This window comes from Nyctereutes procyonoides, unplaced genomic scaffold, assembly GCF_905146905.1.
Source record: "Nyctereutes procyonoides isolate TBG_1078 unplaced genomic scaffold, NYPRO_anot_genome, whole genome shotgun sequence".
Taxonomy (NCBI): Eukaryota; Metazoa; Chordata; class Mammalia; order Carnivora; family Canidae; genus Nyctereutes; species Nyctereutes procyonoides.
The window spans coordinates 49720836-49747307 of NW_026575140.1; the positions used below are offsets into that span (position 1 = coordinate 49720836).

Consider the following 26472-nt stretch of genomic DNA (forward strand, 5'->3'; position numbering starts at 1 on the left):
AGCTTAGGATGCTGAATCTACCTTCTCTTCTTTATTCTGAATGCCACTTCAAAAGAGAAGTTTATACGCAGCTCAAGTTTCCCCAAGAAGTCAAGTCTTGATATTATGGCTGCTGCACAAGGCTTGGCCCACCAGGGAACACTGCCTCACCTGTGCCCTTTCCATATGGTGTTCATGTACCAGCAACCCTAGGTTTCTGGGGGCACAAGGATGGAGGTTTCCTGGGCTGTAAAGTCTGTCTTGTCTGTTTGCTGCTGCATTTCCTTCTGCAGTATCCCTGCAAGGACAAGGACGCTGCAGATTTATGAGCCCCCGTGGGGCCCAGAGCATTCCTGGACTTCCTGGCTCCTATTCCAGCTGTAAATAACTTTATTTACTGAGAAGTTCTCCTGGGCTGAATGCGGTCTCATTGTCACCGTCATGGCTCCTTCACTCTTCCTGGGTCCAACTGAGTCCCATCTCTCTCCCTTTGAAAATATTCCTCTTCGGATTTTTCTTCTTCAGACTGGAAATCCCTGGAAAGTAGTTTCTTTGCCTTCTTGAGGGCATGATGCTTAGTCGCTTCCTTCATTTGGCTTGTTATAAGCTCCATGATGCATGCAGAGCAAAACCACCCCTTTCCTTGTTTTAGACACTACCTTTTTAACAATACAACCTATGTAAGCTTTTCTGGCACCAACACCACAGATAAGCCAAAGCTCTCTGCAACCAGAATCCCTCAGTCTTTTTATACTTGCTGGTCAGCCGCATCTCTGCTCTGATCTTTTACTGCTGCAGAGTAACTTCCTGGATCCCAAGAAAGGAAGTAACACTCATCTAAACTTCATCTGACCAGTTTTGTCTACCATTCCAACCTCTTAAAAATTACTAGTACTTCAGTAGTTTAAGAATCTGACCATCTGCAGACAGGACATGATATTGGGTTTTGATTGAGCCTAAAATGCTTGATTCCATCCAGGGAATTTACACACGGGGCTCATATTTTTTTTTGGGGGGGAGAATGGTAGAGCTTCAAACCATATCCATGTCCTGGCTTTAAACTCATGGTCTCTTGTCTAGGAGGGCAAAGAAACAGTGACAAGATGTCTCCAGAAGATCTATTTCATCTCTTTTCCACGTGAACCTTGGTGTGTTAAAGGTGTTTCTGGGTAGGACTTCTATATTGAAAGATAACAATGCTGTCTATACCTTCTACATTTGTTTCTTCTTTGTGAATAATATGTCAGTCAGTTGCTTGTCAGAGACCTTCAGCTGTCGACAGGTCCTCATTACCTGACTGACATAAACTGCCAGGAGATGCTTGCACTGGAACACAAAATACAAGCCTATTAGGAATTGGCAGGACCAAAGCTAACCAAGACCTCTCACTACATTCAGTAGGAAAGGAGTGGGGACATAGGTCATGGATTTACTGCCTCAAAACTGCAGATAAAGATGACACAATGTATTCTTTCTAGAAATCAAAGGGGATATAGGAAGTTTTACTTTGCCTATTGTTTTGAGAAACAGTTTAGATCCAGCTGGCACAGGGTATGTAACCCAGAGTGAGAACCAAGACAGGCCCCTCATTTGAGCCTTCAGTTCTACTGCTTGCTTCCAGCCTTCAGAAAGCTCTTCACAGTGATGGCTAACATTCTTTGACCTTCTGTGTTGCTCAGTGCTTCTCACAGATTATCTCATTTAAATCTGTCAGCTACCCCATGAGGACAGGTCTCATCCTCATTTTACCCATGTGCTGAGTCTACGGTCACTATGTTGTCCTACAGGGAGAGGGTGCTAGTGGGGTCATAGAACCCTTCAGAATATCAGCCAGTACACATCTTTGGGGATGTACTGGACCTTCTGTCACAGAATACACACAGCTTTAGATATTTAAGGGGCCCTAAGTTTCATCTTGTTTATAGGTGAAACAAACTTATCACACATCAATTGTGAATGTGGCCTTTTTTAACAATGAGATACCCAACCAACCACCCCGTTCCCAAGATGTTTACCAAGTTAACAGCATAAGAGAAAGGGGAAGAATGGAGTGGGTACTATAATTTTCCTTGGCAAGCCTTACAAAATAGCTACCTGCTCTCAGGTGGGTAGTGCTTTCTCTTTTGAAATAAGGAGTTGTATGTATGTCTTGTTCCTGCTTGATGCTCTGGGTGCCTGTGAAATCAGGCAAAGTATCAATGTGCTCTCCTGCCCCCTGTGAAAATCCAGCATGGCTGTCTTATGGGCAGTGGGAAGAAACACCTCATAGCTGGAGTTGGGGATGTGCAAAGTTGCCAACAATGTTTAGCTCCTATTTTTATTAGGCTAATTCCCCAGAGCTAAATTCTGAGATTACCTTGTTGCCTTCCCCAAAGCTTCATCTGTGACCTTTTAAATAAAAAATCAGGCAATGGATATAGATCTAAAAGATGATACTGCATTTTGGGAGGGTAAACTCAAAAGAGGTGACTAAGTGAAATCAAGGACAATATAGTATTTGTTTCAACATACAGTAAAAATTTCGATTTTGTAGAGCTCTTTAAACCACACGGTAAGGGCCAAGAATTTCTCTCCTAATTCCACTGGAGTGGGAAGAACCTTCCCCATCCTTACCAGAAGGCTGTCACTCTTCCGCAGCACTGAGAAAGCAAAGGCAGGACATGAACAGTAATGACAAGAAGCGAGACATGTGTATGTTTTACCAGAACTTCCAAGTACCTATAAAGAAAAGGACAGATGGGATCAGACTTTGACAGGGGTGCTGGAAAACTGCTTGGCTTCCCTTGAATTTATCAATCTGTGGACTCAGTCATTCTGCAAATTACACCGGGAAGAGCTGCAGTAATGTTTTATACAAAAGTGGAAGCTCCACTTCTCTGTGTGCAGACTCTCTCCCCCTCACTGTATGAGGGCTTCATACAGTGAAACTGGAGTTTTCAGACTAGTTAAACCATCCACACAAACCATTTTGTTCCTCTGCCTAGCGATTTAGAGAGCCCACTCAGTGGGCTGCCTGGAAGGAGGTGGAGGGGAAAGGTTCCCCTCCCATACACTTTATCATGGTGTTTCTTAACCGGTGGTATTTCACCTGTGTGTGCATTTCTAAAGCTTCCACGACACACCTTAAAAACGTGAAAACAGGTAAAGAGTAAGCAATAAGGCAGAAAGAAGGGTCTTCGGAAGGAAGGCAGGAAGGAAGGAAGGAAGGAAAGGACTCTTGAGAAACATTTGAGAGCAGGAGAATAAATAAAGCAAAGAATCTTGCAAAAGGGATGACTCAGCTGCTCAGGATGGAGGTCTCCGAATGAGGCAAGCCTGGATCTGCCTATTCATCTAGCAGGATGGAAGGATATGGATACTTGAGAGGTTGGTAAGAGGGCCCTGTCCAAGAACAAATCGCCTTGTTGGTAGTCAAGGGACAGAAGGGAGACAGATGTATATATGGAGATTATGATGCGTCTCTGGTGTGAATGGACAAACTTGTGGAGAAATCATGTGTTTAAGTCCCTCCACCACCAGGCAGCCAAAACCAGAAGTGCCCGGGGCTTCGATCCTGGAGTTAATTTCCAAACTGGAAGTGTGAAAGCAGTGTTCAAGGAAGTAGAAACATCCTGAGGGTTATTTTACCATGACCCGCCATTTAGGAATTTGCCACAGGGCTTTCAAATTAGGTTTAGGCTTTGAGGTGGCAATCTATTTTTTTTTTTTTTTTGAGATGGCAATCTAAATGAAAAGGCCAGGATTAAAAAAAAAAAAAAAAAACAGCACTCCCAAGATTCTTCCCTTTCTCCCCAACAAAGAATAAAGCAACAAGGCCTTAACAAAAGAATAGCACCGTTCTAGTGTTGTGCTAGTTTGTCAAACTGACAACGGTCTGAAAGCAGACGGTTTTCCACTTAATTCTGGGGGAAAAATCCAATATGCAGCAGTGACATGAACAGTTAGTTCTTGGGTCTCCAAACCATTACCAATGAATGAATAAAACTTTAGATTCTTTCTTTCCTTTATCTCTTCTTTCTAGATTTAAATTTAAGCAGGAGGCATAAGCCTGTGGAATTCTACACGGACTCTAATGGTTCCTGGTTCCTTCTTTTTTGTGGATCCCCAGCCCATGAGAATATTCTGGACTTTGAATAAATGCCAGGTGACTTAGGGAGGGGGAGAGTCTGCAGAGACTCCCTCGCCTGATCCTTTCAGGGGCTGGCTATGACTAAAAAGTACTATGTTCAATGGCCTGAGGCAGTAAAATACTGTCAGGAGATAGTAAATTTTGGATTTGTTTCTTCCTTATCTAGCATCAGATGAGTAATGAACCGAGTAATCAGGCAAAAATCTGAGTTAGAAACGATTAGAACTGGAAATTGACTGCAGGGATCATCTAATTCAGTGGCTTCAGCCTTCAATGGAAAAATGACCTCCCCTTACAGGAACTGCCCCCACTCTGCCCACTCACAGTCTGCAATGTTTATCCTCAGAAGGAGACAACTTTTTTTAAAAAAGATTTTATTTGCGAGAGAGCGCGCAAGCATGAGTGGGGAGGGAGGGCGCAGAAGGAAAGGGAGAAGCAGGCTCCCTGCTGAGCAGGGAGTCTGATACAGGGCTCAATCTCAGGACCCTGGGATGATGACCTGAGCTGAAGGCAGTCAGTTAACCAACTGAGCCTCCCAGGCACCCCAAGGAGAGAACTTTTTAAACAGAAAAATCTGGGAAATAGGAAATGGAGACCCATATAGACTTGCATGAGCCTCACTTGGAGGAAGTCTGCTGTAGTTCTGGTTGGGTTCTAAGAAGCATGACCCACCTAGATGGTCATCCACTCTCAACTACAGTTTTATTTTATGGCTGCTGCCAGCCTCGTAGGAGCCATTAGAATGCTCAACTGTATTATTTATTGTTCCCTGTGTTTGGTGCCTCTCTCTGAAAGAAGATTATACATTCCTGCTCTATTAAATACCGGCTGGCTATGTGACCTGCTTTAGCCAGGAAAATGTGAGTAGCCAAGCAGAAACATTACAAATTGGCACAGACCACATCCTCTTTTCTCTCTGCTATGAGATCCACGATATTCTGGAGAAGGGCTGCTACACCAACTGAGATCCCTAAGTGGAGATGTTTTGGAGTAGAGCAGCAGTCCACTCTGAATGGGTATGAATGAAGCATGAATGAGACATACAACTTTGTTTCTGTAAGCCTTTGGCATTTGGGGGTCACTGTTGCCACAGCCTAACTTAGCCTCCTCCTGACTGATGCATCCCTCTTCCTAGGTAAACCAAAAAAGTTTACAGAAAAGCAACTCAGGTGACAACAACATAGTGGTGACTTTGGAATAATTACCATTGTGCCTGGAAGGCAGTAAGATTAGAAGGCTGACCTGTGGAAAGATGACTAATGGAGTATCAAAACAGTGTCTGACTCAACTTTTATCATCTCAGAGAACCTGTGACTTAAGCCAGATTCAGACTATATTAGTATACAACGAGACCATTAGGGTGTATATAAGATTTCTATAGCCTCATTTAATTCAAAGTCCAAACTGAAAGCTATAGTACTAGGAAGTTTGCACTTTTATGACAAATAAAGCAATGTAATATAATACAGGATGGGAATGATGAAAGTTAAACAAGTCGTGGCAATCTTGGGAGAAACAAAAAGTCAACAATTAAAATATGTCAAACAAAATCTTTAAGATTTTAACTAATGACTAGATCTTAGAACTAGAGAGCAGTTAGAAGTCTGTGCAGGTCAAGTGTTATGCTAATAGTGGAATGGAGACAAAAAAAAATCAGAAACCAAGAGATGTGGGAAAAACTCAAGGCCCTTCTTGTTCTGGGTATTTTAACTACATAAAAAAACCAAGATAAAAACTATGAGAAGTAAAATGGAAACACCTCATCAGGTGTAGTATCACTTAATAGCTCTGATTATTACATTTAAAAAAAATATTCATGAGAGAGAGAATGCATGCGCGTATGCACCCTTGCACAAGCAGGGGGAGAGTGAGAGGGAGAAGCAGGAAGGGAGAAGCAGGATCCACGCCCAACAGGGAGCCCAATGGGCTCAATCTAAGGACTCCCAATATCATGACCTGAGCCGAAGGCAGCAACTTAACTGACTGAGCCACCCAGGCACCCCAATAGCTCTGATTACTAAGCTCTAAATTCATCCTGACAAAATTCTAATAGGTAGTCTTTTTTTTTTTTAAGATTTATTCATTTATTCATGATAGACGTAAAGAGAGAGAGAGAGAGAGAGAGAGAGGCAGAGACACAGGAGGAGGGAGAAGCAGGCTCCATGCCGGGAGCCCGACGTGGGACTCGATCCTGGGACTCCAGGATCAGGCCCTGGGCCAAAGGCAGGTGCTAAACCGCCAAGCCACCCAGGGATCCCCTAGGTAGTCTTTTTTTAAGTAAATATACAATTCAAAAGTTTTGACTCTAGCACTCAACATTAATTACTGCATTTTCTTTAATGAAGAAATGCATGAAGATTTGCCAGACTGATTAAGTCATGCTACACTGAGGAATGGCAAGTTAATTCACTAAGCAAAGGGACCGATTTGCCCAAGTTGGCTTTGCCTGCTTCATTCACTCGCTAAGAATTAACTGACTTGAGAGGCACATAAGTGGCTCAGTGGGTTAGGCATCAGATTCTTGGTTTTGGCTCAGGTCCTGATCTTGTTGTGGTCTTGAGACTGCCCCTCCCCACTTGCACGCTAATAAATACATAAAATCTTTTAAAAATTTTGACATGGTCTCAGCTCTGAGTTTGTCATAAATAAACCAGAATCCAAACACTGAAAAGCTTCCCCCTTCCTGATCTTCAGCAAGACCTACATTATATACTAGAGCTGATGGCTTCTTTATTCCTTCCAAGCCAGATGCACACACACACAAAATTTTTTTAGGAAATTTATTTTTTAAGATGCTATTTTTAAGTAATCTCTACACCCAACATAGGCCTCAAGCCTACAACCCCGAGATGAAGAGTCATGCACTCTACCAATTGAGCTAGCCAGGTGCCCCCAGACACAAAATTTTGGGAGAACACGTAAGATTCCCTTCCCTCAATCCCACAGCACTTATCCTTGTCTCATATAGGTAAATTGGGGGGTGGGGGAGTGGGAATGAGATGGGAGTATGGCCCAGTGTTTATATACAAATGGAGGCAGTTACAAATCCCAGCTGCCAGATATGACCCTTAATTTACTTTTCTGCATCTCCATTTCCTGCAAGATAAACACCTTGTTGGGCTTTTTGTGGGAATTAGCAACAATGCATGGAAATCTTTCAGAGTCTGATAAGAGACTATTACTTTACAGATCTATGTATCTTAAATTCTAGAGGGCAGAACTGAGGTCCACGTGGACTATCTGCATTCAGCATAGTTTGACCCTTAATAAATACTTCCTGACAATAGTTTAGAAAGATCACTGATAGATGATCTGAGCATGTAGGAGAACCTCAAAATGCATTCTGGCTTTTGCTTGTAGACAAAAGACAATGAACAAGGTAAAACTGTCAATACAGTTTTTTTGGGGGGTAAAGATGCCTCTTATCAAACACAGGGAAGCAAAAGTCAACTGTCTCCATGAGACTTGAGAAAACAGCCTCTCCACATCATTGCTGGTTCTATACATTGCTACTAGGTAGGGTTAATAGGTCTTATTTATCTTTTTTTTTTTTTTTTTTTTTTAAGATTTAAGGGGTGGGGGGGAGAGAGAATACAAGCAGTGGGCGGGGCAGAGGGAGAGAGAATCTCAAGCAGACTCTGTGCTCAGTGCAGAGTAACATGGGGCTGGATGGATCTCAAGACTGAGGTCTCAAGACCTGACCCAAAACCAAGAGTTAACCAACCGTGCCATTCAGGTGCCCCCAGTCTTATTTATCTTATTTTAATTACTAATACACTAATTTTACTAAGTTGGGTCATTGCTTTTCAGTAGGAACTACTGGGATCCATGAAAACATTTTGTGCTAAGGGGTTTCTGGTTGAGATAATCCCCACCTTTAGATTTCTACCTGGTAAACACGCCTCCCACTGGGCGATGAGATTAAGGTGATGGACTGTCGGTCCACGAGGTCCAAGGCCTGGATGGCTGATGGGCCGAAGATGAACTTCAGTCTGGGAAACAGAAAGGCTTCAGATAAGACTATCTTATCTACTCTCACAGGTCACCTCAGGAACTTAACCCAAAGGATCACCATTGGCATTTTTTAAAAAATTGATTTTAATTTGGAAAAAAAAGAATATAGCAAGAACCCACGTAATCAATCCCCTAGAATGTTAACATGTTTACAGATAAAGCCATCTTTACATTTCATAATACTTCTTGTTCTTCCCAACTTCCTTTCATCCCCAAGGCAACGACATGCATTTGTTGGTTTTCTTCCTATTAATGCTTTTTTATTTTATTATATGAAGCATACTGAATACATATACATAGCACACATGCATACACACCTATGTGTATATACACATGCATGGTACTGTTTCATGAGTTTTAGAACATAAAAGATAAATTGTAGGCTTTTTTGTCAACTTAGGTTTTTTTCTGTTCAATGTGCTTTTGAAAATGATGCACGTTGATATATTTTTTAATTTAATTTTTGAATAACATTCCACTGTATGTTTGTAAGTACCCTGCTGGGCATTCTGATTATTTCTATTTTACATTATAAATAATACTCAATTATCCTCATACATGTCCTTTAATGCACACATATGAGAATTCTTCCTGGTTATAGAAGTAGAATTGCTGAGCCTTAGGATATACACATTTTTCAACTTTAACAGGCGTTGCCAATAGCTTTCCACAGTGGAAACAGCAGTCCCACCAGCACTGTATAGGAGCTCTATTTTCCCCACATGCTAACCACTACCAATATTATCAGTTTCTCATGTTGACCACCTGATGGGTACTATTTGTACTTTTTGTATTAGTAATAAAGGCTACCCACTTTTAAATGACAGATCAGAAAAAAACTGGTATGTGGGAAAATTTTTACAATAGGTGAGAAAGGATGGGCACAAAATTGGATATTTAGAAACTCTATCATGTTAAAAATTTTTTCTTAGGAAAATCCACAATGATCTCAAAATAAAACATTTAATTTAAAAAAGAAGGCAATAAACCAAACTCTTAACAGTTATTAGCACTGGGTGGTATGATTGTTGATGCTTTTCATGTTTTATTTTTCAAGAACACTTTTTTTTTTTTTTAACAAGGAAGAGTCATTTTTATAAACTGGAGAATAAAATGGGTGAGTTGAACTGAAACAGAAAAGTTAAATGTTTTAAAGAACTCATGTGATCTGACATAAAACATGAAGACAGAGCTACTATCTTCAAAATTAAAACGTTCAACTTCTTCATTTTCCAACAAACTAGTCTCTTGATACAAAAACCTATTAGAGGGCAGCCCAGGTGGCTCAGCGGTTTAGCACCGCCTTCGGCCCATGGCCTGATCCTGGAGACCCGGGATCGAGTCCTGCATTGGGCTTCCTGCGTGGAGCCTGCTTCTCTCTCTCTCTCTCTCTCTCTCTGTCTCTCATGAATAAATACATAAATAAATCTTAAAAAAAAAAGCTATTAGAATGGGAAGTTCCAAATTTTTTTTATTAAATATAACATTATCTCTGGACAAAGAAAAATAAAATTTGGTCATAACTTTGTCAATTAATCACAGGTTGGGCACCTGGGTTGCTCAGTGGTTGAGCATCTGCCTTGGCTCAGGGTGTGATCCTGGGGTCCTGGGAGCAAGTCCTGCATCAGGCTCCCCGCAGGGAGCCTGCTTCTCCCTCTGCCTATGTCTCTGTGTGTCTCTCATGAATAAATAAAATCTTTAAAAAAATTAATCATAGGTTACTTTATTTTTTTTCCATAGGCTACTTTAAAAATGAATATAATAAGAATTTTTAAACCTGCCTTTGTAACTTTATAACTTATTGTGAACACCTGAATATTTTTTTATTCACTCTTAAGGGTTAAAAGAATTCTACTGTAAAGATGAATTACCTTGCTTTTCTCCCATCTCTATTTTTAGATACTTAAGGTTTATTAAATCTAATGTGAGATTGTTTCCAGATGGTTTTGTTTTTGTTTCTGCTACTACAAGCAACACTGGATGAATATGCTCACTGTAAAATCTTTATGAACATGCATGATTATTTCCTTGGGATACACTCTTTTAAGTGGACTTTGTGACCAAAAGAATATATATGTTTTAAAGCTCCTATTACCTAATGCTAAATTACTTTCCAACTTATACTTCTACTAGTGGAGTATCAATTATCCTTTTCTCCATGTTCTTGCCAACATCTCAGACATTCTTACCAACATCTTTTCTGTGGTAGCCAGTTTTACAGAGTTGTCATTATTTTAATTTGTATATTTGTGATCACTAGTAAGATTTACCCTTTTCCCCAGTTTTTGCTAATTTACATTATTTGCCCGTTTTGTTTTAAAAGTAGTATTTTTTATTTTATTTTTTTAAATTTTTATTTATTTATGATAGTCACACACACACAGAGAGAGGCAGAGACACAGGCAGAGGGAGAAGCAGGCTCCATGCACCAGGAGCCCGACGTGGGATTCGATCCCGGGTCTCCAGGATCGCGCCCTGGGCCAAAGGCAAGCGCCAAACCGCTGCGCCACCCAGGGATCCCAAAAGTAGTATTTTTTTAAATAATACATAATCTCTATAAAAAATTTAGCAGAGGGATGCCTGGGTGGCTCAGTGGTTGAGCGTCTGCCTTTCGTTCAGGACGTGATCCCATAGTCCTGGGATCGAGTCTCACATCGGGCTTCCTGCATGGACCCTGCTTCTCCCTCTGCCTATGTCTCTGCCTCTCTCTCTCTCTCTGTGTCTCTCATGAATAAATAAATAAAATCTTTAAAAAATAAAAACAAACAAATTTAACAGAGAAAAAGTTAAAACCTTTTCTAAACCTAACTTCCATCTCTCTTTCTCCTAAAAAAATCACTGGTATAGGTTGGTGTGTATCTAAAATCACTGGTATAGGTTGGTGTGTATCTTTATAGACTTTTAAATAGAAGTGTACATATGCATATACAATTAAATGTCACTTATTCCTAGGTAGCTTTCACTTTTTTGTTGCTACTGAAAATGTAGCTATATTTGAACTTTGTGTATGAAGGAAAACAATTTTTATCTCTGTAATAAAAAAATCTTATTCTCTTGGTTTTTAAACATTTGTATCTACAAATAACAACTGTCTTTCCTTGCAGACAGGCATGCTTCTAATTTCTTTTTCATGTGCCTGTAACAACTACAACTACTAGAACAATATTTTAAAAATTTATTTTAATTTTTTAAACTTTTTTGTTTAAAGATTTTATTTATTTATTTATTTATTCATGAGAGACACAGAGAGGCAGAGACAATAGGCAGAGGGAGAAGCAGTCTCCCTGCAAGGAACCTAATGTGGGACTTGATCCCGGGATGAGCTGAAGGCAGATGCTCACCCACTAAGCCACCCAGGCATCCCAAACTTGTTTTTTTTTTTTTTTTTTTAATATTTATGAGAGCGCTTGCTCATGGGTGCATGTATATAGTGGGAGGAGCAGAGGGAGAGAAGGATACTCCCCATCAAGTGAGAAGCCCAATATGGGGCTCAATCCCAGGACTCCAGAATCATTACCCAAGCTGAAATCAACACTCAGATGCTCAACTGACTGAGCCACCCAGCCACCCCTCTAGAACAATGTTAAACAGAAGTGGCAAATAGGACAACACAAGAATACTTTGTACTGTCAAATATGGCACTGGCTTTGGACAGATTTTTAATAACCACGTCAAGAAAACATTGTTTTTAGTTTAATAAGAGTTATTTAAAAAAATCAGGAATTGATGTTAAAAAGATCTGACTTTTAAAACACATTAATGCCTGGAGTGCCTGTGTGGCTCATCTGACTTTTGATTTTGGATCAGGTCATGATCTCAGGGTGGTGGGATCCAGCCCTGTGTCAGGTTCTGTGCTCAGTGTTGAGTGTGCTTGGGATTCTCAGCCTCCCCGCCCAGCTCTCTAAATAAATAAAATCTTAAAAAAAAAATTAAAACACATTAATGGTTTAAAAAAACCCAATTACAACATGATATATACTTACGATGATAAAAGTTCATCAGGAACTGTAAAACAGGAATGGAAAGAAAGTTAATCATATTAAACCAGTGGCCATAGACACAAAATCTTTAAAAGACTATAATCAAAAAAGATTTTTATGTTAATATGGTGAATTCAATCTATGCATCTAACTTTACTCCTTCCGAATACCCCACAAAACAATAGTTAAAGGATTTTTTAAAAAAAGCATAAACTCCCCAGGATGAAAGGACAGGGAGAAACAAAAACTAAGATACACTGGAAAATAATTTACAAAACCAGAGGAAACTCAATCCTAAGCTAGCGATGGAGAGGGCCAAGCAATAACCTGATTTATACTCCAAAATCCACTACCGTCTTCCTCCTAAAACCCTCAGAAATTGGGGGCACCAGATTGCTTTGGAGGTGGGGATGAAGCAGGGAGGTTAAAATAATACTCTTTTTAAAGTAAGTTTAAGAAGCTAGAGGGGGAAAAAAAAAGAAGCTAGAGAGTAGTGGAATAATGCTTTCAGATGTCTGAAGAAATATTTCCAACATATAATTCAATACCTAGTCAAGCTATCATTTAAGTATGAGGTTAGAAAAAACTTTTTAGACATGTAAAGTCTCAAGAAAGTACACCTCATGTGCTCTTCTTCAGGAAGCTACTAAAGAATGTGCTGTAAGACAGTAAGTCAGAAAAGAAAACTGTAGATACACTAAACATACTGCTCAACATGGGCAAAAGGAATTCCTAGGATAATAATGGTGAAGGAAGATGTCAGGAAATAGCCAGGAGACAGTCCATATTAGAGCAAGTCTAGGCTCGAAGAGAGATTTCTACAGGAGAATAAAACTGATACAACATTTCACTCATCTGAACCTATGGAGCAGAGATTTAGAACGTGGGTAATGACTTCGAGGTTGAATTACGGATAAATACATAGAAAACTAAAAAAACAAAAAACACCCCCCCCCAAATATAGGGACAACAGTTGTAATTCCAGGGAGAGCAGAAAGTTATGCAGGAATGAAAAAGAAACCATAGTTTCCTACATGGCCAGCTGTGATTAGGTATCACATCATCATACAACTGTTAATTCAGAATCTTGACATAAAAAATTATCATTAAAGGATAGGGATCAGGAAGGAAGAGTGTATTACTATGTAGAACACCTATTTTAAAACAGCACAAAACGGTTCTGCTGGAAAGAAACATGAATCAATGGCAGTGGTCCCTCTGTCTGAGCCATGAGCATTTGGGGCACCCATTGGGGTTCCTCCAAGAGTGTCATGGTGTATGGATTAACCCATTCAGACAGAGCCCACTTTTGGCAACCACTGCTTGAGCTAACACTTTTTTTTTTTTTTTAAAGACGGAGAAGCAGTTTCCCCTGGAAGCAGGGGGCAGGGACCCCGATGTGGGACTCCATCCCAGGATCATGATCCCAGCCAGAGGCAGGTGCTTAATTGACTGAGCTACTCAGTCGTCAATATTTGAGTTAAGAGATTGTTTTTTTTCCCCCACATCCTTCTGGGGATCCAAACATATTTGAATACTTGGCTGGCCTAGCCTTTCAAACGTATATAATACTATGCTTGTGTCAGTATACTTTTCTCAATCCTTTAAAAAAGTTAACTTATGATAAAACCCTTTCAAAGTGTAGTCCTTTTAAAACAAAAGCCATCCAAGTGAAAAAGCAGTGACAGTTTTGAGGCCTGACCTGCTATTAACCGCCCTTTGACCTGCCCTTTTGACACTGGCTGAGCAGTTCTTTTTTTTTTTTTTTTTGGCTGAGGAGTTCTAACTGATCAATGAATTTTGATTAGAATGATCATTTTAGGGCAGCCCGGGTGGCTCAGCGGTTTAGCGCCGCCTTCAGCCCAGGGCGTGATCCTGGAGTCCTGGGATCGAGTCCCGGGCTCCCTGCGTGGAGCCTGCTTCTCCCTCTGCCTGTGTCTCTGTCTCTCTGTCTCTCTCTCTCGCTGTGTCTCTATGAATAAATAAAATCTTAAAAAAAAAATAGAATTATCATGTTAACACTAGCACGCTGTGAACACATCTTCAGATCACATGGGTGATTCTGGTAACCACAGTCACAGAGCATCCTCTGCTGGTCAGAGAAATAACAGGTACTTTCACAAGATGCCTATTTACTCCAGTCATTGCGTACGCATTTGGTTTTTGTGGTTGCGAAATATTCATCTGGATGCACACCGTGTAAGCATTGATATTAAAGTTAAGATCTGGGGGTGGGTGTGAGGAAAGACCACAAGCAAACTTAATTAAGAATTTCACCTCCCCGCAAGCTCCGATCCCTGCCGCCCTCCTGGCCAGAGGCCCCTGCCCACAGGTTCGAGGGCAGCGCCCAGCACTCCGGTCCCTGCTGCCCCGCTGGCCTGCAGGGAACCACGGCGCTGCTCCCTAAACAAATCTGGCTTTGCTTTTCTTTTCGAACTGGGGTTCAGGAGTAGAACCACAGGATTTGGTTAAGAGCTCGGAGGCACCAGGCGGCGAAGCCCCGGGGCAAACCCCCCCCCCCCCCGGCCCAGAGAGCTCCGCCCCTCGCCTCCCCGCCCAGCCGCGGCAGGCCAGGTCCGCTGCCCGCAGCGCCTACGCACGCCCTCGGGGCTCGTACTTCGCGCCTCCTCCTGCACCGCCGCTGCCATCTCGGTCAGGAGTTCCTCGACGACAGCGGGCAGCGTGACTCCCGTCAGGGCGCCCGCCATGGCGTTACAGGCCGGTAGCTTCCTCGAGAGCCCAGGAGGCGCGACGCTAGGATCGACCCCAGGAAGATTCCCGCCATCGGCCGAGGGCGGAGCGAGGCGCAGTGACGTCGGCGCGCGTCACGCGCATGCGGGCGGCTACGGCGACGCCTCCTCCCCCTTCGCGGCCCGACCAATCCGGCGCGCGCTGGGCGCTGGGGGCGGGACGTCCTGGGATCCGGCTGGGCCTGCAGTGCGCTGAGGACGCCGCGGGAGCATGTACCGGCTCCTGAGCCCGAGCCTGGGCCGAGGCCTCCTGCGGGCCGCGGGGCGGCGGTGCCGGGCCTGCTCCGCGCACCTGCTCCCGGGGCCCGCGGGAGGCCGGGCGCCAGAGGTAGGGGTGCCGGCACCCCGAGTCGCGCCGCGCGGCGGAGGCCCGGGCCTGTTGCCGCTGCTGGCAGGTGAGGGGCGCGGGCAGGGCCGGGCGGGGCCGGCCGGGCGGGGGCGGGGGCTGGGGCGCTGGCCGGGCCCGGTGACCTCAGAGCCCCTTCCCGCAGCGCTCGCCTGGTTCTCGAGGCCTGCTGCGGCAGAGGAGGAGGAGGAGCGGCAAGGAGCGGGCGGGGCCGCCGCCGAGGGCGCGGCGGACGAGGCCGAGGCCGAGATCATCCAGCTGCTAAAGCGAGCCAAGGTGAGGCGGCCTTTGTGAGGGAGGCCTGATGTTGGCCCTTGCGGGTGCGCAGTGCTCGCCACAGTTTCCCGAAGACTGGATGGAGGGTCCGGGGGAGGGGGAGTGGAATTGCCTGGAATTCGATGGGTCATGGTTGGGGGGGGAGGGGGGCGGTGTTGGCATCCATCCAGGCTCGTCAGACTCCGGAGCCTGCAGTCAGACCGCTGCAGTCTCCAGTGCAGATGGAGGTGGCACCACGGGCGTCGCTCTTTTATTCGAGCAGCATTAGCAGAAATGTGTGTGTTACCATCGAGCCGGCCAAGACGAAGGGACTGGCGTAAGGGGTTTGGCACGTATGTTGCATCCAGAAAATGCAATTCAGTGCCGGTTGTGCATGGTTTGGTTCTGTTCATTCTGAAGTCTTCCTACTCTCCACGTTCTTTTCTATTTTGTCCTCCTCAGGTTATTTCGTCTCTACCATGGGGCTCACTATACCGCCTCGGTGCTAACTACGCCCAGATTTATAGTCCTGTACTGCAGTGTGTTACTGACATGCCCTCTCCACGTTGAGACCTCACCTACCTCTCACACTTGACTCTTGATCTCAAAGGCCTCCCCAGCACATTGCCTTCACCATCTTCCATTTGCTACCATCTACCCAGTTTTTCAAAAGGCCTAGAAACCTCCTAGTCATTCTTAAAACCTGTGGGTACCTTACCCACTGCTTCTCAGTACATTTAACACCCCGACAACAAATCCTGTTGCCACCAAATCCAAAATAATTCTGAAATCCACCCTTTTCTATGTCCTCTGCTGTCATCCTGGCCACATAGCCACTGCCTGGCATAAAAATAAATTAATAAATAAATGAATTGGGGGAGTGCCTGGGTGGCTTATTCACCTAAGCCTCTGAGTCTTCTCAGGGGAGTCTGCTTGAGAGCCACCTACCCAACCCACACCACAGGTACACACTCTCTCTCTCTCTAAAAATAAATAAATCTTAAAAAAATACTTAAGTTAAAATAAAAATGCAAATTGGATCATATTACCTCTTTGCCTAAATATTTTGAGTGACTTCCCACTGTATTTATGATAGAATCCAAACTCCTTACCATGGCCTGCAACACCCTGTATAACCTATGCTGTTGTGCCTTGCTCACCCATTTGGAAATAATCCTCTGGCTCACCATCTCCACTTGTGTTTCCTTGATTGATTTTTGAAGGCCATGCTCTTTAGCCTGTAGGGATTCAGTTTATCCTCTACTCTCTGGGTATTCTTTCCCCATAATTCCTGGATGACTCTTTCTCATCCTTCTTTCCTTGGTTTAACTGTCACTTTCTCCAAAGGCTTCTGCACTCCCAGTTAGAGGGGACTCCTTTACTATTCCTCCCTATTACTTTTCTTCAGGGTTTTTATCATTAAGTTTATTTATTCTCCAGGATTACTCCCAGCCTGTAGGAAGGGAAAAAGAGGATGTAGGGCAAGCAGCTTTCCTTAAGATGCAAAAATTGCTCAAGTTCCCAGTGTCTGCATCTTTTGGCAAAAACTTTGTGTGGCTACACATAGCTGCAAGGGAAGCTGACCCTCCCATCACTGTTGTAGACTTAAAGCTTGGTACATAGTTGGAATTCAGTAAATACTTGACGAATGAATAGCTAGCTGTCTTCTGTGTTTTGGGATGTATGGCCATATCCGCTTCAGGTAGCACATACATCTGCTTTCTTTACATTTCATTTTCTATTGTTTTCTTTGTTTTCTCTTTTCAGTTGAGCATCATGAAAGATGAGCCAGAAGAGGCTGAGTTAATTTTACATGACGCTCTTCGTCTTGCCTATCAGAGCGATAACAGGAAGGCCATCACTTACACTTATGATTTGGTAACTCTTCTAACCAGTCTGAGCCACTGATGATGAAGGGTGGATGCAAGATAGCTCTTTTACACTCCTAACCTTCAGGATGTTGTAAAGCTCTTTGGTTTTTGTTTTTACTAAGTTTTCTCTTGGTTTCAATTTTTTTTGGTTTTCAGTTACCCTTGAGTACTAAAATTTTATTACCCTGTGCTATATGAAGTCTAAATCTTAGACCCAAAATAAATATTAGTATTTGTTTTTTCAGTGATGAACAGATCTACATTTGGTTTGTTATCAGCAAGATTGTGCATCTGTTGACGCTCATGCTATTGCTATACCTTGATTTTCGCAAATTAGTGACAAACCTTTCTCTTTGAAGTATTTTTTTTGTTTAGAGGGTAAAAGCAAAAGGGAGTCATTAACTTAAAGGTTTTGAAATAAGTAGAACGCAGTGCTCTCAACTAAAAAGCAATTTGTGATTTGCTTTCAGATGGCCAACTTAGCATTTATACGGGGTCAGCTTGAAAATGTAAGTAAGTAAATCACTTTGTGGTATTTTGAATTTGTGTAGGACTGGCTTCAAGGGAACTCTATTAGAAAGGGTATGGGCAATGCTGTAATAAAGAGACCTTAAAACAGAGTGATTCAGACAAGAGGGTATATTTCTCTTAATGCATTATTCCAGAGGTACCTCTGCACTGAAGAAGGGTAGGTACCTTTGCTCCATGAAGTGGTGCACATGCCTGAGTTCCTTTTAAGATCTATTGTCATCTGCATAGGTAAGCTGGCTCACCTCCAGTCTCCAGGAAGGGAAGAAGAGGACGGAAGGGGCAGGCAGCTTCCTTATAAAATAGGATTTAAAGATTGTTCACGTTCCTTCTATCTGCATCTCTTGGTCAAAACATCATATGACTATACCTAAGTGTAAAGGAGGCAGACCTGTTAAAAACTGAGAAGATTTTGTAAATAAAAGAAGAGTGAATAATTAGGGGATAGTTTGCAGTCTCTGCCACAATAGGTGTAGATGACAAGTTAATTTCTGAAGTTGGTTTGTACTCATCACAGAAGAGTTTTTAAGGTCCCTAGAAGATGGGGCCTGGTAATTTTGTCTGTTTTCCCATCTCAAGGATATTTTTCTCTGTATATGAGTGTGTGTGTGTGTGTGTGTGTGTGTGTGTGTGTTGTCTTTTACAAGTGAGTAATGCATCAGACTAGTATTTAGAATCCAGGATCCTATAGATGATAGGGCCCAAGTAAAAGAAAAATCTTTTCCTTATGCTTTCAGGCGGAAAAACTTTTTAAAGCAACAATGAGTTACCTGCTTGGAGGGGGCATGCAACAGGTGAGGACATTGCCTGGGATTGGGCCCTAGCTGAAGCAGTTTTCAAAATAGTTTTGCTTCCTAAAAACTCCACCCAGCCCCCAACATGTGCTATGGCAAAAAAAAAAAAAAGTAGATTATTTTTTCCCCTCAGAACTGTGTGACAACGAGTAATCTTTCATGTGAAAACATGATTGTTGAGGGATTCAGTTGCCTAATTCCTCCAAAAGGAGAAAGACTTTTGCCTTTAGGCCAAGTCAGTCTATATGTTGATCAGAAATAATCTGTTAGGAAATTGACTTGTTGTGAATTTTCTTCATTTCCTTTCTCCCAACAGGAGGACAATGCAATTATTGAAATCTCTCTAAAGCTGGCCAGTATCTATGCTGCTCAAAATAGGTAAGTATAGTTGGAATCTAGGTGTGGCAGCGCCCAGGGAGTTGGGCTGTGGGCAGATAACTTTAACCCTGGAATGTTACATAGTTTTCATTTAGCTTCTAATCATCTGGGTCTCAGAAAAACTGAATGTGGCACTGAGCGGGTTCCCTCCCTCATCTTCGAAATCTTTAGTCTTCTAGTTTTACCCCACTGTTTCTAGTAGCCTGCTGAATGGGGCATATAGCCCTTTCACATCTGGCTACACTGTGACAAAGCTAATCAAGTTTTCTGTTCCTATTTGAACTGAGAAGGGAAGTTAGAACCTTAACTCCTCCTAGGAGAGGGGAGAACAGTATAAAAGCTGTTGGGGAAAAGTACTTGGAAGGAACCATTTTTGGTAAATGGATCAACAAACCAGGAAGTTAGATGCGTAGTTAGTTGAGTGACGAGGGAGTTGGTATGGAGTTGGTATGGGAGTGTCTTAGTGGCTAGTCCAGTAGGCAGTGTTTTTAAAGCATGTAAAGGTGATCAGGTAGCAAGTTTTAAGAAGAGTGAGCTCTGGATAAATAGGATAGGAAATTGGGGTTAATTTAAAAGCATTAGATTGAGTCCAAATTTCTGTAAACAAGAAAAAATCTTCCTGCTACATAGGAAAAACTTTAGAAGGTATTTGGACGTGTGCTAAAGGTCCCAGGAACACTGACGAGTGAGGCCTGGTGCCTTTCATTCTCTCTAGGTGTAGTTCAAAGAAGAAACAACTAGGATGTAAGAGAACTCCCAGAGAGTTACGTATTTTGGAGTGCATTTAAGGGAAGACATAAGAGTAGCTTTTCCTTAGGTTTTCAGTTACTATGGTAGTTGGGTCCAGAGGTTTGGAATGACATCAAACCTAATGCTGTAACAAGAGTGCTCGTTAAGGCCAGGGCCCCTGGCACTGGTCCCTGCTGCCCTAGTCACCAGCTCTTCATTCTCAGCAGAACCTGCTTGTTGCCTGCATTTGGTTGGACACTGGATGGGCTCGAGCTTCTGAGGGCCTTTGACTTCAAGTCTTTTGAGGAGTATTAAGGTTGGCCTGTGCTGGGGAGCATTGCAGCTGGGATCAGTCTCTTGGAGGGGTGACAAACAACTGGATGTCTACGGGTTATGAACTTCTAGGATAAAAAGAAGCCCAAAGCTAATCACAGTGGAGAGTTAAGACGAATTCATGGCCTCATATAGGTGAAAGCCTATGTAGTAGCCCTGTTAATTAGCCTGTTAGTTACTCTACTCTTCTCAAAAGTATTTTTCCATGAAGCATGAAGTGAAGCATGAGACAATTAATGTGTAACTAGACTGGGGGCTGAAGAAGGCTGATATTCATAGGGAATTATTTATGGACATTTTGCTCTGACTAGAAGCATCTAGTGGGCAACCTCCCCCTATTCCATGTCCTGGATGGATAGGGTCCCTCCTGTCAAAGTTTAGGTCTAGAGAAGCTTCTGTTCTGAGAACAGAGTATAAGAGTGGAGTCATCTCCCTTGGCAAAACAGTAGGGGAGGGATGAGCTTTGTAGTGTCATTTCTGCTAAGAAACTAGAGCCAAAACAGAGGAGAAGAACCAGGGCTGAGCTTCTGGATAAAGAAAGAATTTCTGTCCCGTCTGTGCATCTCTTTATAGAAACCAGCAGTTGACACTTCTTTTCTCCAGAGTCCGTCTGCCTGATGTTTGGTTGTCCTCTTCATTTGATTGAGGGTCCTGGGCTAGAGTCAGGCTAAATGCCTCTAGTGCCATAGCCAGGAATTCCATTTATGTAAAAGAAGCTTTGATTAAAGATTTACAGGTTGGAAAACTAATAAAGCTAACCAGCCACTCTAGAAATTGCACCAAGGTCAGTAGTTAGCATCTTTAGTACAGGTGGCCTTAGCCTCTGTTCATATTAGTAATACTTTGAGCAGGTTTGAGCTTTCCTAAATGGAGAAACTGACTCACTGGAAACCATTAGTGGGAGATGCTGGAAGCTACTGGTTTTGCCATTTTTAAAGATTACATCAGCATTCTTAGCTTTTTATGTCTTAGGTTAAATGGGTGGCTAAAGAAAACTTCTGCAAAATGGCAGATTGATACTCCTTAGAAACTTTAGGCAACATTCCTTCTTCCCATCTTATACTTTCTGTGTTGATAATGCTCAAACCCAGCTGGGAAAATGCGAATAAAAGAGGAGTTTGTGAAAAGGTGAACAGCCGATTGCTGATCTTTGCTTTACAGACAGGAATTTGCTCTTGCTGGCTATGAATTCTGCATTTCAACTCTAGAGGAAAAAATTGAAAGAGAAAAGGAATTAGCAGAAGACATTTTGTCAGGTAGGGAAACCTGACTGTTTTCTGGACATTGCCATTTTGCCACAGAGCTTCACTGTTACCTGTGATAAAGGGAAAGGTACCTGAATTGGGGGAGGGCAAGTTATCTATTTGGGGGAATTATGTGGCTGTTCTTAAGATCTCAGTAGAAGGTTTGGGCTAAGATGTTTTGTTTATATAACTTGACCACTGTTTGCCTTTTTTAACCCTTTGGTGACATGTTTGTAATTTACTTGTTGACTTTTATTATATATAATCTCTAGAAAATTGGGGAGCAGAAAGGGAAGGTCTTTTTCTTTTCTCTTGGTTCAACTACCAGTCACAATGCTATTTAATTACCTTTTGGTTCCAGATATGTACCAAGTTATAAAACGTGAAGAGAAACTCAGGTTTTTATAGTTGATCCTCACTTTGGAGGAAAGAACATAAAGAATGATGTTAGGAACAGAGTAGGGTAGTCGGGAAGCTCTCTAGCTCTCATCCATTCAGGTTTCTTAATATGGTTTGAAATATTGGGAATTTTCAGTTTCAACATTCATTTGGTGATATTTACTTCACATGTGCTCTGTGCCGAGAGCTAGCAAGATGCTAGAGAAACAGTGGTCAACTCTTGTCCTTAATACATAAAACTTTTTTTTCTTTTAAGATTTTATTTATTTATTCATGAGAGACACAGAGAGAGAGGCAGAGACACAAGTAGAGGAAGAAGCAAGCTCCCCACTGGGAGCCCGATATGGGACTCAATCCTGGGACTCCGGGACTCTGGGACCACACCCTGGACTGAAGGCAGATGCCTAGCCACTGAGCCACTGAGGCATCCCAGCAATACATATGACTTGAAAGAGTTAACTGTACTCTGTTGTTTTCCAGTTCTCTGTCTCTGTTTTTTTTTGAAAGATTTATTTTGGGGGGAGAGAGAGAGAGAGAGAGAGAGAGAGACTCAAATAGACTCAGCACTGAGCACAGAGCCCAGCACAGGGCTTGATCTCATGACCCTGAGATCATGACCTGGGCTGAAACCAAGAGTCTACCTACTGTGCTAGCCATGTATCCCTTCTTCAGTTCTCTCCTGAACATAAACTGATTTTTTTCTTCCATCACTCTGCTGAATCCCCCTTTATCAGGTCACAGGCTCCCAATCCTTATCTTACCTATTCTGTTTACTAGCAGCTCTGACCCAGGTGCTGGAAATACTTTATTCACTTGGCTTTTGGGACACCTCACTGGTCACTCACCTTCCCCTTTGCAAACTCTAAAGTTAGCAGACCTTGGGGCTCACACCCTAGGAGGTAACATTTAGTCCCATACCTTTAAATATCAGTTACACATCTTCATCCCCAATTTACACATGGACTACAGACATAAACCAGGTAAGATTGTTTACCTGACATCTTGACCTGAATGTCTAGTGGTCATTTCACCCTTACCATGTCTGAAGTGGGTCTCTATTATGGAGAGAGACAGAGAGCACAAGCAGTGGGAGAGGCAGAGGGAGAGAGAGAATCCCAAGCAGACCCCAAGCTGAGCACATAGCCTGACATGGGGTTCTGTCTCACGTACCTAAGATCATGACCTGAGCCAACACCAAGAGTTGGACACCTAACCAACTGAGCCACCCAGGCGCCCCAGGTCTCTTGATTTCTGCCACTCAGAAACTTGCTTCTCTGTCAGCCCAGTCAGAAAATGGCATCACCATTCACTCAGTTGTTTTAGCCAAGAACCTGTGAATTACCTGTGATTCCTTCCTCATTCCTGATGGTAATTCATCAAGTCAGATTGAATCATCTGTCAAGGTATATCCACGTCAGACCACATCTCTGGGCTTTGGTCCAGGCCATTATTTTCTCTCGCCCGAACACCTGTAAGAGTCTCAATAGTTTTCCTGCTTTCCTGCACACGGTCTGTTATTCATGCAGCAGGCAGAATGGTCTTTTAAAACTGAGTGCCTTTGTATCACTTTTAGAATAAATTTCAGGACCCCTTGTGGACCTGTAAGGCCTTCCATAATTTGACCCCTGCCTGTTTCCACATCGTCTACTGCTCTCCCCTTGCTCATTCCACTTTGACCACCCTGGTCTTTTCCCTGCTGTTCTGTATAACCTTATTGCCATCTAAAGGCCTTTTCACTTGCTCCGTCTTCCTAGCCTGTTTTCCTATATCCTTGTGTGGCCAGCTCTCTCCATTCAGTTCTCTGCTCACTTCCTCACAAGGTCTACCGTGACTGAAACAATGATCTTTTCCTACCTAGCTTTTACTTTCCTTCCTCATAGTTGAGAGGAGTGTGTGTATTGTGTGCTCATATTTGTATGACCATTAAACATGTATTTTCTGCTACAAAAATAGCAGAAAATAAAGACATGTTTTTAGTATTTGTCTTCCCTATCAAAGAAGGGTAGAGATTTCATCTGCTTCATTCACTGCTTAATTCTTGGTACTAGAGCAGTGCCTGCCACATGATGGAAGCTCAGGAATTGTTGACTGTAAGAACAGAGGAGCAAACCAGCACCAAGTAGAGATTCAGTGCTGTGTGGAAATGTTTTGAGGGAAGTCACAAGAGATGTAACAAGTCTAGCTATCACATAAGTCACTTTTGAACTATCCACATCCTTGCTATGTTTCATTTTGTAGCATTGACTCTAGACAGTTTCTTAAAAGTTTCTGACTCCAAAAGTAATACCAGTGCAATTAGGGAAATTTAGAAAAGCATTAGGAAGAAAATAATAAAGATCATCTAAAATAGTATTGAAAGAATTTACTGTTGATTTTTTTGGTGTATGTCTTTATAAGCTTATTTTCCCCCTATGCTGTTTACATTTTAAGAAATAAATTAGGGACTGTAATTGTATATGCTTTTTTTTAGAATTTAGTAATTATTTTGAAAACACCTTTTTCCAGGCAAAGGAGCTCTTGTTGGAGAGTGCAGACTAATTTCTATCATAAACATTGTCTTTTTTTTTTCATTTTACTGGTTACATAATACAGAAAAATATTACATTTGCTTTATCTTATTTTTTCTGAAGAAATATATTCCCACTCAATTTCATGTTACTTATTTTTTAAGATTTCTTTTAGAGATTGAGAGTGAGTGTGCACACACATGCGAGCAGGGGCAGTGGGCAGAAGGAGAGGGAGAGAGAATCTCTCCACGCCTAGTGCAGAGCTCAACATGGGCCGATCTCACAACCCTGAGACCATGACCTGAGCCAAGAATCTGATGCTTAACCAACTGTGACATCGAGGTGCCCCTCCCCTCAGTTTTAAGCAAATTAAATCCTTTATTGAATTCATTTGCTTCTAATTGACATGACTATCCCCAAAGTGTGTTACTTCTGGTCATGTAAAAACTAGGTCTAGGGTACTCATTTGGTTCCTTGTGTTAATTACTGAGGAAATGCCCATAAAAAAATTAAGTGAAAATAGCAGATTACTAAACAGTATGGTTTAGTTTTCTTGAATATATAGATTAAATATAAGCATAGAACAGGGCTGAATGATACTAAAATATAGATAGTGATTATCTCAGGTTGGTAGGTTTATGGGGATGTAGGTCTTATGTTTTTCTGAGTATTCTGTTTTTGGAGCAAAATTTTTAAAAAATTATTTTCTTACATAGTATAAGAAGTCAAAGAATGTTATAAGAGTTAATTTAAAAATAGCATTTCTTTGGGCACCTGGGTGGCTCATTTGGTTCAGCATCTGCCTTCCACTCAGGTCAGGGTCCCAGGGTCCTGGGATCGAGTTCCACGTGGAGCTCCCTGCCCAGTGAGGAGTCTGCTTCTCCTTCTCCATCTGCTTGCCACTCCTGCTTGTATTGTACTCTTTCTCTCTCTCAAATAAAGAAATAAAATCTTTAAAAATATAAAAATATCATTTCTTTGCCACATGTCTTCCTTGAGTCCTTTTCAACTCTTAACCAATTTCTTCTGGTATTTTCTTTCATATTTCTAAAGAACAAAATTCTTATGTTTAGAATCTGCTAATTTACAGAAAAGTGAACATTTAGTGCAGTTTTGGTTGTGTCTGTGTTATTATGAACATTACCAATAGTGTTAGTTGTTGAGCCAAGTAACATGATTGTGTGATTGCATTTGCGTAAAATTTTGTATTTACTCTGAAGTCAGTAGTTAACTAGGTGTTTTTGATGCTTGCTTTTTATGTTTATGACCAATTCTGTTAACTGTAGTACTTGCTCTTCTTTGTTCTGAAGCTATCCTGGAGCTCTGGGTGCCTGTCTGCTTGCTGCTCCCTGGTATAGATGTCTGCAGCCTTCAGCACTTACCTTCCTGTCCCGTGCCTAGTCATTGACTGCCTTTTTCTCTGCTTGTCAGCTCCCACAGTTTTTGATCTTTGTCTTCTCCCTTGATTCTCCTTCCTTTTTTTTTTTTTTCCTTGTAGCTCTCTGTTTTGTCCTTTAACTTTGATTTTAGTGATATTTTGGGAGGGAATAGAGATAAGCGCATGTGTTCAGTCCATAATGGTCTGTCTGCATGGAAGTGACGTCTTCTGTGACGACATACGTGGGGTCCAGATCTCTTTCTTTGGGATAGTATCTTAGCACTGAAATTCCAGGTCAAAAGCAGCACCTTTTAAGGCTGTTGATGAATATCACAAAATTGCCCTCAAAAGGACTGTGCTAATTTACATTTTCTGGTTCTACTAATTTATGTGCTTTGTGACTTTGGCCAAAGTAATTAATCTGTATGTGCTTTTGATCCTCAGAATGGGAATAAGAGTTATACCCTCTTGTAGGACTGGTAGGAAGATTGAGAGTTAATATCCATAAAGCACTTAGAACATTGCCTACTACAGAGTAGCTATTCCAGTGTTAACCATTGTTAGTTTTCATTATTGTGATAAGGCAGTATGCCCCTTCTCCCCAAAACTCATTGATTTTTATAACCTCTGCCAGATTGGTCATATGGCAGTGATGTCTTAACTAGCATTTCTTTGATAAGCAATAAGGTTGATCATTTATTGGTGCTGTTCTGTTTTGTTTTGTTTTGTTTTTTTAGTGTATTTATTTATTTATGAGAGAGAGAGAGGCAGAGACATAGGCAGGGGGAGAAGCAGGCTCCCAATAGGGAGCCCAATGTGGGACTCGATCTCAGGACCCCAGGATCACACCCTGAGCCA

The 26472-nt window shown here is 42.2% G+C and overlaps 2 protein-coding genes across 3 annotated transcripts in view; one reads left to right on the plus strand and one right to left on the minus strand.

The window, feature by feature from the left end:
• Positions 1-3: 3 nt before the first annotated feature.
• ZSWIM7 (zinc finger SWIM-type containing 7) lies at positions 4-14934 on the minus strand. Its single transcript, XM_055305368.1, has 5 exons — positions 14720-14934; positions 12106-12127; positions 7998-8100; positions 2593-2697; positions 4-1305 (listed from the first exon to the last, which is right to left on the minus strand). Exons 1-5 carry the CDS (start codon positions 14808-14810, stop codon positions 1192-1194), a joined length of 435 nt encoding a protein of 144 aa, XP_055161343.1. The 5' UTR covers positions 14811-14934; the 3' UTR covers positions 4-1191.
• Positions 14935-14988: 54 nt separating this feature from the next.
• Positions 14989-26472, plus strand: part of TTC19 (tetratricopeptide repeat domain 19) — a 39564-nt gene continuing 28080 nt past the window's right edge. For both annotated transcript variants that reach the window (XM_055305366.1, XM_055305364.1), the window contains exons 1-7: positions 14989-15247; positions 15344-15474; positions 17221-17331; positions 17795-17833; positions 18590-18646; positions 18963-19024; positions 21248-21342. In XM_055305366.1, the coding sequence (XP_055161341.1) occupies positions 15064-15247; positions 15344-15474; positions 17221-17331; positions 17795-17833; positions 18590-18646; positions 18963-19024; positions 21248-21342 (679 nt within the window). In that variant the 5' untranslated portion in view covers positions 14989-15063. The remainder of the gene's footprint in view (positions 15248-15343; positions 15475-17220; positions 17332-17794; positions 17834-18589; positions 18647-18962; positions 19025-21247; positions 21343-26472) is intronic.

Bases quoted from the DNA above. Each gene is read 5' to 3' on its own strand.
- ZSWIM7 (XM_055305368.1), bottom strand. From the start codon at position 14,810: ATGGCGGGCGCCCTGACGGGAGTCACGCTGCCCGCTGTCGTCGAGGAA. The intron at 12,128-14,719 runs GTACGAGCCCCG...CCTGTTTTACAG, and splicing joins GGTGCAGGAGGAGGCGCGAA to TTCCTGATGAACTTTTATCA. The intron at 1,306-2,592 runs GTAAGGATGGGG...TTTGTGTTCCAG, and splicing joins GGAAGAGTGACAGCCTTCTG to TGCAAGCATCTCCTGGCAGT.